At 33.8% G+C, this 13505-nt stretch overlaps 1 protein-coding gene across 5 annotated transcripts in view; it reads right to left on the reverse strand.

Annotated features, from left to right (window-relative positions):
- The window catches only part of LOC110092513 (probable methyltransferase PMT7), a 62944-nt gene that overhangs the window by 21737 nt on the left and 27702 nt on the right, over positions 1-13505 (reverse strand). For 3 of the 5 annotated variants that reach the window (XM_028696014.1, XM_020817115.2, XM_020817097.2), the window contains 5 exons: positions 9477-9766; positions 8547-8927; positions 3574-3820; positions 3305-3443; positions 1863-2022 (listed from right to left, as the gene is read on the reverse strand). In XM_028696014.1, the coding sequence (XP_028551847.1) occupies positions 1864-2022; positions 3305-3443; positions 3574-3820; positions 8547-8927; positions 9477-9766 (1216 nt within the window). In that variant the 3' untranslated portion in view covers position 1863. Of the gene's footprint in view, positions 1-1862; positions 2023-3304; positions 3444-3573; positions 3821-8546; positions 8928-9476; positions 9767-13505 lie in introns of those variants that run through there. The other 2 variants (XM_020817124.2, XM_028696015.1) reach the window with 2 other exon arrangements.

A 13505-nucleotide genomic window follows, 5' to 3' on the forward strand; every position in this document is an offset into this window, starting at 1 on the left:
TTACTCGTGTTCAAATACAAGGTGGTTTGACAAAGTATTTTCCAATTTCAATTGGATTGCATCACGGATTAGCTTTAAGCCTTTTTTTTTTCTTTAGTCTTGGATGTTCTTAATAGACATTTACAAGAGGATGTACCATGGTGTATGCTTTTTGCTGATGATTTTTTTTTTCACAAGACTAAAGAGAGAGTTGAAAGAAAACTTGAATTATAGAGGTCAACCTTAGAGTATAAATATTTTCGTTTGAGTGGATCTAAAATCAAATATATAGAGTGCAATTTTAATAGTAATAGATCTAGCGGAGGATTGTGACTTTGGGCGATAAATTCATTAATGAGAGTATATATTTTAGATATCTTGCGTTTGTTGTTCAAAGTGATGGTGAAATAGATGAGGGTATTATTAGTATAATTCAAGTTAGATGGTTGAAGTGGAGAAATGCATTGGGCTTGTTGTGTGATAGAAAAGTTCCCCCAAAATTATATATATATATATAAGATGGTGGTGAGACCTGTAATGTTTTATGGCGTAGAATGTTGGCCATTAATAGAGAAACATAAAATTAAGTTCAGTGTTGAAGAGATGATGATGCTCAGGTGGATGAGTGGCTTCATTACTTAGAAATAGAATGCATAATGTATATACATGAAAAGGGAGTAGCTCCAGTGGCAGATAAGATTAGAGAGAGTCGCCATAGATGGTTTGAACACAAAAAGTTTGCCTTCCGATGACTTGGTTAGGAGAGTAGATGTATTGGATTTGACCCATATTAAGAAATTTAGATATAGACCTAAAAAGACTTCTTTAAAAATATTAGAAATGATTTCTTTTATTAAATTTAAATGAGAATTTGACTCTTAATATGGCACAAAGGAGAAAAAAGTTTATATAGCCAACCCCATAGCGTGGGAGAAAGGCTTGATGTTATTGTTGTTGTAAAATAATTTCTATCTCAATCATTAAAAATTTCTCAAAAAAAAAAAAAAAATCTTATAATGCTCAAGAGGAGGTGCCGAAGACTCGTTGAAGAAGGGGAATTTCAGCTTGGGGATGATAAAAGCTTAGAGCTAGCGAGATCAAATGGCGAAGTATGGTATCAAAATTTGGAAAGATTATAGTGGAAAAAGATGACAAAGCGGGATCCGGTAGCGAAATCTGTTGTCAAAATCCAAAAACCAACAGGGAAGAACTCAACCAACCAGATCCGAGATAGAGAGCTTCTAATTTTCAAAATTTCTAATCTAGATCTTTGAATGTCACGTGAAACCTCACCTATGACTCTCGTGCTGGTAATAATGCAGTTTTTCTTTAAAAAAAAACACACACCCTTCCCTGAAATGCCCAGCAACAAATACCGAATCAGTCTCTAGCAAGCTCAACAACTCACACTAAGGAACCATATCACCTGCCAGCTCACATCTAGTCACTGATGGCTTCAGCAACTATGGCCAAAATTATTTTTTTAATATTAAACTCATTAATACAAATTTTTACCATAATTATTCGTAAAATTTCTCCTCAAATAAAGTTCAACTTTTTAATTGGTTGCTTTAAAAAAAATAAATAAACAGCTAGTTATCTGACTTTAATGTAATTATTATTCCACGGCTTTTTTAGAATAAGTTATGGAAATGCAAAAGTTGCATTAGGAACACAATGCTGATGATGAAGAATATGAAAGCAGTTGGAATAGCAGTGCACTTTGATTACTAAACACCATAATCTTATCTCTGTTTCATGGAACTACAGCACCAAAAGAACATAGAACAAAACATAAATTCGTTCAATTTACACACCAAAAATAAAGTAAATAAATGTTAAGCATATAAATTACCAGAGAAAAACAGCAGGACACATATTACCTCAAACAATAGTCCAGAACTTTTTCCTGCATATTAAGACCAGTTCCATTTTCTTATCCTCATTTTCTAGCATATGCAAGCTGACATCCCACAGGAACTTAGGAGCAATGCCTTTTATTCTCAACACAAGTGAATCTTCGTCTCGAATAATGATATAGCCCTACAAAAGTAAGTCCTCTCAGAAACTTATCCACTGAATCTCTAAACAATGTGTTTTAAATTTGTGCAGATAAAATTAATACTACATTAGAATTAAAATCATCACTTTGTATAAGAATAAAAATTCATCACAAATAATCCTCAGAATTCCACATTAACGGAAAGAAATTTCGATTAATAAAAAATACTCAAGCAATTGCTCATGCAGCTTTTGGAGATTGCTAGCATCATATATGAGGGATAGAGCAAAGGGTGAGATAAAGTTCTGCGGAGCAAGTCGTCCATCTTAAACCCTAATCATGAGTCATTGAATTGTCAGTTCAGTCACTATTTTTTAATGCATCATGTTTAATTCATTGTCTTTATTCGTCTTTAATTAATTATCAGTGGTCAAAGAGATATTTTTCCATTTAGAAAAAATTATGATTTTTTCACATAATTAGAGTAGTTCTATATTTTTTAATATGGCCTATAATTATAAATAATGTCCACGGCCATGTAATTCAAATGGTTGAGAATGGAATTAAAAAAAATTCTTGTACCCCAGGTTGGAATAATTCATCTCCCTCATTTCTAGTTGTGAAGCCATTCTTTCATTTTCTCAGCCTGTCTCGTTTTGAAGCTTTTATTTATCTCCTCTCAACTTTATCTTCCCTTTATTCCCTCAATATTTCACTTGAATTCTCTACTCATTCTACCAGCTTGTCATTTATTGTTACTGAAACCAAGTTAGCCGCGCCCTGCTATTGCCATTTCTAATATCTTGAAGGCTACTATTCAACACAGCCTTCATTGCTACCCCACACCTTGCAAACCTAATTGATATAGCATCCATCGCTATCATTTGTCATTGTCACAATGTCTGAAGCTAATTCCTTCCAAAGTTTTGATCAAATAGAGAGGACTCTATGGTGCACCGAGCGACTTGTTAAATCTACCATTTTGCGACTAATTAGCAAGCTGGGAATGACAGATCAATATTCTCCAGCTTGAGGAGTGTCAAAATCTGAGTCGTCTCTAGCCACTAGATCCCACGGTCATATGGGAATTCATGAGAGGCTCATCTGGATCACGCCAGTCTCCTTCTATATTTGGGTGGCTAATTTAGGAAGGATTATATTGAGGCAATTATGCATAATTTTGTAGTTATTGTTTCTTTATTAAGATATCTTGTATAGATCTATAAAATAGGGATAATTTTATATAATAACGTGAAGCATATTTTTCCCTCTTAAATTCTATAAATTCTAACAATTAGAGAAAAAAGTTAGAAAACGCAGAACCTGAGGACGGATGATACGATCCATCTCCAGAAGAATATCTTCTATTGAGCAACTTCTCTCACCAGATTGATAGTGAGACAAAAGATGATATGCATGCAACAGATCATATGTGCGGGGGTAGGTAGAGAAAGGGTTACACCTGTAACAGGAGGCAAACCGTAAGTAACCTAGCATATCTTACAAAAGGCATCATATTATGTTTGTGACCTAGCAGATAAATCAACAGAATAATAATTAATTTTCTGAATAACAAAATGACAGCATCCCACCAATCATGAAAAGCACCAATTAATCCACGGTCATATATAGCAGAAAGCGTATTACTCATGGTTGCTGGTACAATATTCATCACCCAAATAGGTAGGTTACTCAGTGCCACAGAAAATCCACCATAACAAGCATTCATATCCATAACATTCCTGATATCCACCGTGTTGATGCCAATCAGTTTCCAATACTGACTGACTTGCCCTTTCCAGAATTTTGTGTTAAGTTCGTACATTTCTGGAGAAACCCCTGTTCAAGAGTATGACATCATGCAAATTTAGCATCTAAATTGAAAAATGTCCGTCAAAGAAAAACTTGATAATTAAATTTCTCTAATTCCAAAAGTGGCATCCAGCAGACAACTGCAAAAGATAATAGAAGGCATAATTTCCAGTAATACAAAGCTTCAGGTTAATAATAGAAAAAAAATCATAGAGGAAATATAACTGTTGGTGACGCAAGTAAAACACCACGACGAAACAAACAAGAAAAATAGAAATGCATCAGAAAAAAAGGACATCAGGATTTAACGTGGAAAAACCCAAAATCCAGAAGAAACCACGGAGCTACGTCACACCAAGAAATTCACTATGAAATTTGAGAGAAATAATTACATAACTCTCTTCTCACTCACCCCCTCATTAATTATCTAATCTCGTACTTTGTTCTCCCACACAAAACACAAGAGAAAGTCAAGTTAATAACACCAAGAGATACCATCATTTAGAAAAACGAGAAAGAAAAATGTCCATTCTGCCTCGAAGCGCTACGGCACCAGCTTGGAGCACTGTGGCGCTCAAGCCTTTGTCATCATGCCACTACGATGCTCAAAACCGTAACACTGGGGCACAACACAATCCTGCGACACCCAATCTAGAGCGTTGCGACGCTATGCTCTATGTCATTTCTCCCAACAAACTTTGTAGCACCGGCGTGCTGAGAAACATAGCACCAGGGGCTAGAGTACACAGCGCCGAGGCGCTAGAGTACACAATGGAGGGCGTTGCACGAAAAAAAAATTTGTGCAAAGCGCCTGAACCCAAGCAGAAGGATAACCCCCGACAACCCCCCCCCCCCCCCCAACCCTGCGAGCACGGCAAATTGAACTAACGTCCAAGGCAACAGTAGAACCCAATTGATCAACACAATCATATTCAATTAACAATAACCATCGATAAACATAAAAAGGTAGAAATATAATAGAAATGCCCATTTTGTGATGTTAATAATATGACAGACAAATAAGCTTCAAAAGAATAAATTGGACCAGAAGAAAACTTTTATTTGTTGAAAATCATAGGAAAGAAAAGTTATAATTTCTTTTCACATTCCAATAGATGGAGGTGGTACAAGAATTGTAGGAGATACATAGCCCAATTAGTGAGCCTCAAATAGAAAGAAACCTAAGAGGTAAAACTAGGCCATAACCAGCATCATAAATAAAGAGGAAAAAATAAGAATAAAATTAACCTAATCAATTACAAAAAAAAGTATGGAATGAATGCATGATTTTAAATTCTTTCCACACTAAGAAATACTGAAAATGGTGGTTGGCAGATAGCAGCAGGTCAAGGAAGCTGTGGTGTGATGACGACAGGGAAAAGCACCAGCTAGCAGCAGATATAGTAGGGGGCTGCATGCTGGCAAACAGAGACTAGAGGGTTTACTGTATGGCTGAAATTGTGCATGAAAGTACGTGGAGTGATTTCTGAAATAAATAAACTGTTGGTTGTAGTTTCCAGAAGTGATTACTAAATTTATGGAATGTTACTTGTCATTCAATGGGCCAGATTGAGGTTCTTCATGCTCACCCTCAATCTAGGAACATATCTGATCATTCCTAGTTTGGAAGTGAAGTGGCCAAATTATAATTAATTAAGAGCTTTAGTAAGGATATCAACAGTCTAATATTTTGGTGGAGTGTAACTAACTTGTATAATTCTTTGTTCAATTTTCTGCTTTGTAAAGTGCCTATTAATCTCTATGTGCTTAGCCCTATCATAATGAACAAGATTATTAGCAAAGCTAATAGCAAGCTTGATTTTCACAACTAATCATCATTGGCTCCATGGTGGAATCTTTAAAATCTTCATGAGGTCATTTAAGCTATATATCTTCACAAATTCTATATGCCATGGCCCTAAATTTTGCTCTAGCAATGCTCCAAGCAACAACAGATTATTTTTTACCTTCCACTAATAAATTTTCCCACACATCAAAGAACAATAATCAGATATAGATTTACAAAATATTGCAAATATTTCCCAACCATCATCAATGAAGATTTTTATGCATATATTAGTCCCTTTTTTGAATAATTACCCCTATCGGGTGTCTTTTTAATATTTCTTAATATCCTGCATACAACATCAAGGTTCACCTTTGTGGGATTAATCATAAGCTAACTAACAACACTAAAAGGAAAGCAATATCATAAATTTCCCTAATAACCATTTGGTATCACCCTTTTGTCAATTGGAGTTGAATCTTCCTTAGTTCCAAGTTTGTTTAAAGGATCCATCAGCGTATTTGCAAGCTTAAATCCTCGCATACGAGTTTTCTATTATTTAGATTAATTGCAAATGAAAGAGGCTTAATGGTGTCAATAACGAGACAATTTATGAAAGAGTTGATTATTGACGTTGTCAATTAATGCAAGCCCTTTTAAGTCAGGAAGTAACCTTAATTGAAATAAATGAGTATAAATTGATACCTTAGATCGGTACATAAGTTAATTTCAATAAAAAAAGTCAGTTATATCAAAGTATAAAATACATTAGCCAATTTTAAATTTCAAAGTGTACGAACATAATGTTATAAGAAGAGAAAATGATGTATACATCTAGATATAGAAACATGAAATGTAATGTAATGAGCTTCATAAAGATCATGTATATAGATAGGTTATAATATTATCACCAATACAAGTAGGGAAATAAAGAAGAACCCATATGAAGGCAAAATGATACTCAAATTAAGATATTTATGATGGCCTGTATATGCCAGACAACAACGGTTACCCTTATTAAGGAAAAAGGGTCATCAACATATAACTTTCAAGCTTATAATAGCAAATAAACTACTGCATACATAATATATTTAAAACTGAAATAACTTTATTTGTAACCAATAAAATAAATTAGATGAAGATAAATTTAACCCAATGATACATGTGCACACTTTTAATGAAATATGATTAATTCTTGAAACTCTAATGTGCTGCTAAAAGTTTTGTTTCTAATCAAATACTTCTTAACAAGTAAATCAGATGTAATTCAAGAATTTTTTAAGTTAAGGATTTCAGATAACACATTAGATTAATATATGAGTATAAATTAATGTTTTAATATTTAGATTATATATTAAAATTATTTATCTTGCTGAATTTTTAGCTTATAAAAAATTATGCTGAATGTAATTTCAGGTAAAGAAAAAGATGAAGCAAAACCCAAACAAGATCATATTTTGATCTACTACATATTTTAGGTGTATAGCTTTGTTGCAAGCCAAAACTTATTCAGGCATATCTATTATGAAATTTTCATGATATACAAAGAATTATAATTTGTTTCAGAATCATTGCAGTTAAACAAATGAAAATTTTTGGAGAAGTGCTTACGCTCTAATGAAACTTGTAAATTTTAATTTCTTCTTGTTAAGAAATTATAGCATATAAAAAATTAGTAGTTCGCATCTCTATTCACCTCGGGTCGACCTAAAGTAGTCATCGTGGGGTGTGACTGCCAAGACCATTATATGCCCAAGCACTCTTGCAGAGGCTATCACAACGGAGTTGTCATGATCGCAGAGCATTTTGAGGAAGCCTGGGATCTACGAGGTTTGTTGATATACGAAAACAGTAAGGCTACAAGTTTATGTGGCGAAGAAATTTGCTATTTACTAACAAGTAGGCAACAAATCGGAGGAATGAGGAGACAACTTGGTTAAGATATATTATTACTCGATACACCAAAATGGTCGGGATGCCAAAGAGAGGACTCGACTTAGCCAATTAAAGTATTGGTGTTTAGACATCATGATTGACATCATCATCAGTGTCGTGAACTAGCCCGAGTACTTGGAATACAAAGTCAATAACACCGGTAAATTAACTCTTCCAAAATTAACTAAACAATCAAATAAAACAGCATCCCAAACTTTTAAAAGTCACTAATCATCAATCACCAATCTATATATGTATAAGAAATATGAGCAAGAGGGCTGATTGAATGATCAGAATTGTGCAAGACAGCAGGTGGAGTGATTTCTAGAATTAATAAACTGCTATCTGTAATTTCCAGAAGTGATTCCTGAATTTATGAAAAGTTGGCTGCGGCTTTCAATGCTCCAGATTTCAAGATTTCCACATACTCTTAGAGGAGGTTTCAAAAGCAAACCATCATGAAAAATAGAAGGCAAAGTTAAAAATCTAACTACATTTGAAGTTCCAAAGCTTTAACTTTAGGAGAAAGTTAAACAGGTACTTACGTATATGTTTGTCTAGTGAAAGAACAGAAAGAACGATATATGGGAAAAAGTATAAGAAATATGAGCAAAAAGTCAACAAAAAACAAAGAACGATAGTGTTAAACAGGATGCAAAAAACAAGAGAAATAATTACAGAGAAATAAAAGGTCAGTACTAATGATCTCAAAGATTATTACATAAAAGTACAGCAAAGCACTGAAAAAACATTAGTCCAAAGAACAAGAGTACGTTAATAGATAGCACACTAATGATAAAAGTGTTATGTAGAGAACCAACTTCACACTAAAACGGAAACAGAAGTTTGATGGAAATATGACAAAAACACTAACTTTAGACCATGAATGGCACTGGTGAATTTTCCATTGCACCGCCTTCATGAAATAGGCAATATCAAAAAAGATTTATGCCTCTATCTGCAACTCCAAAGTCAATGTCACAAGCACTCCCTTGAAAAAAAAAAAAATTAAGATATGAAGAAATCACTGACCTAATTTTTCAAGAATTTTTGAATAAACCCCAAGGCGATCAGATCTGGGAGGTAGCTTCCGAAAATCATATTGATCGCTTGAAGTTATACAATTACTTAAAGGGCTTTGCCACTGTGGTATTGTAATCTCCAGTGGTTCACATATCGTCAGTAGATTCTTTTTTGCATTCTCTGACAAACATGAATCCTTATCCTCTTTCAACCATATGGCAGTTTGGACCTGCTGAGCAATTAGCTTCCAACACATAGCTGTAGTCAGATTAATCAACTTTTGCCATATGACTGGATAGTCTTTATCCTTTCTATACACAGGTGGAGCAGAGTACACGAAATATCCCTGTGGTCGCAAAAGACGGTCAACTTCTTTAAGAAGTATGCCATCTGAAAAAAAGAGGGGAGAAATAATAAACTTCATGTCAGGGTGGAGTCATTACCAAATAATAATAACTTAAATAAAAATAAAATCACAGTTAGTTAATAATTATAAAGGCCAATACATTATGGAAATATACTTTAACCTTCAAAAGCAGCTCAGTTCGGTAGAATTAGTTGATATCAAAGCTCAAGAATATGCAAAGGCAGTAAATTTATATAACGTCATATAGGATTATATAATGTCAACAACGATAGCACTATACCATTCCCTTTTTATGTATAGAAATCTCAATGAATTGATTGGTTCTCAAGCCCTAAATGAAATTAAGAATAACTGCTAGAGATAAAATGTAGTATGCCTCATGCTAGTTGTTTTAATCTAGTTAAATAAAAAAAATTAAAAAAAGTAAATCTTAGCTAGCTTCCACAATTTTCTCACACATTACAAATTTAAACCAATCCTAAGAATGATAACTTATCCATTGCATCATCCAGAAACTGTCCTATAAACTGTTGTACATGTATTTTTCAATAGGGAGATTAATGATAAGTTACCATTTGCATGCCAATCAACACGGCATCGTGAGCAATGAACCATTTCAAAAGATCGCCGAGGAAAGGGCAACTGTTTCGTAGCCAAAACAGATATCATAGCACCAATTCCACGCTCCAAAGCAAATTGGATCTGATTTTCATGGCCATCTTTAGGAGCGAAGGACATTGTTTGAATGTCTAAAGGTTGTAAATAAGCCGAAAAACTGGCAACACCACACCCAATATCCAAAACCTGAACAACTCCAGCTGAACGTAAATCACCTGTTTCATTAGTTGTCATATTTCCAAGCCTGCAAAGGCCAAATAAAAAAGATAGAGAGAGAGAGAGAGGAGAGAATGAAAACTCAGAGTTTTAAAGTATTAAAACTTTGCAATCATAAAGAATATTTCTACCTCTAGTTCCATGGATAAAGAAAATTAACGCTCATTTAATCCTAAATAATGCCGCACTTTATTTCATATATGATATGTGCAATGATAAAAAGAGAAAACACCACACTGATTAATATCCAAAACGATCTGAGCATATAACTTTCGCTAAAAGTAAAAGTTAGGAACTCTCAAGAAATTTGTAAGCCTACTTGTAAAGATGAAAGGTGGCATTAATGTGCTCAGAAAAAAATTTAGTTGAGGCTAAAGGCAAGTCACCGCCTTCACAAAAAAGCACCAATTTTCAAATACAAAATTGTAATAGATTGATCTTTTGGAGGCATTTTCCCGCATCATAGCAGACTATGGTCATCATAATAGTAAATAAATTAAAATAAAAAAAGTGTAAGATATACAAAAATAACATATATTGTCAACTCATTCAACCCAAAAAACAAAATATCAGAACAAGCGTTTTAGGCAATACTTTATATAATCACTTAAAATGGTAAATCTTTTATACCTTTATTTTTCAAATTTGTATAAGAATAAAAATATAATTTTAAAATTCAAAAGAATCAAAACAAATATGAGAATAGCATGATAATAATGTAGGTTAATAGCACAAATATTAACATATGCGCTACAAAGGGGAAAAATAGGCATTCAAAACATGCAGGAGTAAGAAAAAAGAACTACAAAATGTGAAAAAGAAAAGCAGTAGTTGATAAAGTGTCCTCCCGTGAAAGAAGATAAAAACAAAAGATGGTGAAACTTGAAGAATGTTAAAAATAAAAAAACAAAAAAGTTGAAGCATGTATAGCAAAATTATGATAATTTAACCTTACCATACAAAGTTTAATTTTCAGCTGAAGACACATTGTTAGAATTGACAAATACACAGCTATAATACACAGGTTATAATATGGTTATACGGTAGTACTGGCTGCGCCATTTCTGCAGCTCAGCTTGAAAGGAATGCAGTGCATTACAGCTGTGGAAAACCATGTCTTACAGCTGTGTATTTGTTGTAATTAGAATGTGTTGAATGACTGCCACATCTTTGCAAAAAGGAAAAAAAATAGCTCAAATGACCATACCTAGAATCTTCCCTTGATTGAAACCAGCATACAAGTGACAAGGTGGGCAGGAGGTACCTAATACCTTGATGGAATTCTAGTTGGAGTGATCTAGGCAGTTGGAGACCAGCCTAAATGGCAATTTCCTGCAGCTGTCCTCTTGGACAACTCATGGTTTGGCCCTAAGTGGAAGACCGCTGCATTAGGGCTAATTTAGGGCTGTTTTTTTAAGATTCAGCCTATTGTATTTAGACCTGCTTAAATATTCTTTTTTTCAGATCTCTTTTTATGCTAAGATGTTGATTTATTCCCTTTTTTTCACCTCTGTAAACATATTTATAGGTCCAAGTTCCGGCCTACTCAAGCAATGAAGTATTCTAGTATTTTGTCTCTCATCTTCTCTTCTGCATATTGTTTCTAACATGTCATGACCCAGCCCGGATGCTCGAATTAACAAGACGGGAACGAACGGTCGGATGGTTAATTCATTTCTTTAACTAACTCATAAACAATTAATTATAACATCACTCATAAAACTAGAGAGCCACTAACAAACTTACAAATTTGAAGTGAAAATATGCATAAACTTGATTTTACCTGTCTTAATTTGATCGTCTTCTTCTGTGAATGTATTCCTCTTTCAGTCATTTCTATTTATTTAGAAGATTTACCTGAAAATTTTATTTAACAGTTTGAGAAAAAATAAAGCCTTTTTCACTTCTTCTCCTCCACCCAAAGCCCGCATTTGGAATCGAAACAGCAGCTTGCCGAGAGCAAGCTTTGTTCTAGAGGAGGGGGGCCATGGGGGCTGCTGCGGCAGAAACTCTAAAATCGGTGAAGGAAGAGGAGGAAAAAGAAGGAATAAGAGGAAGGAGGCAAGGGATTAGGTAAGGAATCTAGTTTGAATGAAGAGAAATACAGTTGAGGTAAAATTATTTTTTTTTAGATTTATCATAAATTGATTTATAAATTAGGAATTATTCATAAATTTCAAAATCGTTATTATTTAGGTTGTCTATAAAAAGAAAAGAGTAGACTAAGGTGTTGGGTCTCAAAATCGTTAGAAAAAAATTATGAATTTTATACCCCAGCTGAGAAGGAAACTATTGAGTTCTAACTCTTCTGGATAAACAAGAGCTAGGTTTCTAGTACGGAAAAGTTTCTTATGAAAACTGAACTTACGAAGATACTAATTAAGTATTATTGAGATTTTATTGATATTGAACATTTCCAGATGAATGGAAATGCATCTTTCTTCATTATTTCCTAAACTCTATTTCAGGATATTCTAAGGTATCAAATACATCCTGCTAAACTAGAAAATGAGGTGAGATACTCAATCTACAGTGCAGAAAATAACAATTTTTTTAAATCTAACTTTTATACTATTTCTTCAAATTAATCATGAGATGAAAATTTTGGCAACAAGAATAATTTCAGTTTTATGATCGCGCGTTCATAATGAATTTATGTTAATATACAATGTTTTAGATTCTTGATTATTATGTATTATTACATGATATTCTTGACGTTTGCTATGCTAGTTTGGTTATTATTAAGAAAAGACATTATGGGGGATAGGTCAGCAAGTAATAACCTGAGTAAGGAAAGGCGAAAGACAAGATGAGATAAGCCTTAGTAGGGACCATACAGGACATGCCTGACTCTCTTCTAAAAATTTAGTATTTTTATATCCAACCTTGAAGGGAGGGGACATGAACGTGCTAAAGATTATAGGTATCATATGACTTTTTTAAAATACTATACATGAATAAAATAAAAAACAAGAGAGAAAATATGAAAGATTTCATAAAATAAATTGCACGGTTTTATGCTTTGATCATTACAATTTATTTATTTTTTCCTTTTCGAATTATATGTGTACCGCTTATGACTCTCATATTAGTTCAAAATATCAGCATACATGTTAATTGATTATTGTTCTTGTATTAGGATTATGTATTTCACTAAGCATTTAGCTAACTAGTTGATGTATTACAGGAAAAAGAATGGAGTTAATCGAGCTTTAGGCAAGAGTTTGACTACCCCGTGTACATAGTCATTTTGGGTGATCAATTTTGGGAGTAGATAAAAATCTTATCAATAAGTTACAGATTAAAGCTTTTGGGTATGTAAAATGTTATTTGAAATTTTTAGTAAAGCGCCTATACTTTATTTTAGGTATATTGTGCATGCTTATGAACATGAAATCATAAGATATAATTCTATGGCCGAAATATATTTGTGTTGGGATAATTCGAATAGATTAATTTCCTACTAACTTGATCATGTGAATGTAGTTCAGAAATGGGGTTAGTGAGAAATGTACTTGTCTGGATTTTACTTCTCTATTACTAGGGGTATCAATTCGGGTCAACGAGTCAGGTTCGGGTCCAACCCGAGTTGACCCGGGTGTAAATGGGTTGACCAAAACCCGACCCGACTAGCTAAATGGGTCAGGATTTTCAATATGAACCCGACCAACGCGGGTTACCGGGTTGACCCGACCCATGAACATGATTAGACTGAGGCGATGAGGCAGAACCGGTGAGGCGGATAGCTTGAGTCAAGATGGAGCATC

This window comes from Dendrobium catenatum, unplaced genomic scaffold (assembly GCF_001605985.2).
Source record: "Dendrobium catenatum unplaced genomic scaffold, ASM160598v2 fragScaff_scaffold_716, whole genome shotgun sequence".
In the NCBI taxonomy this organism is placed as follows: Eukaryota; Viridiplantae; Streptophyta; class Magnoliopsida; order Asparagales; family Orchidaceae; genus Dendrobium; species Dendrobium catenatum.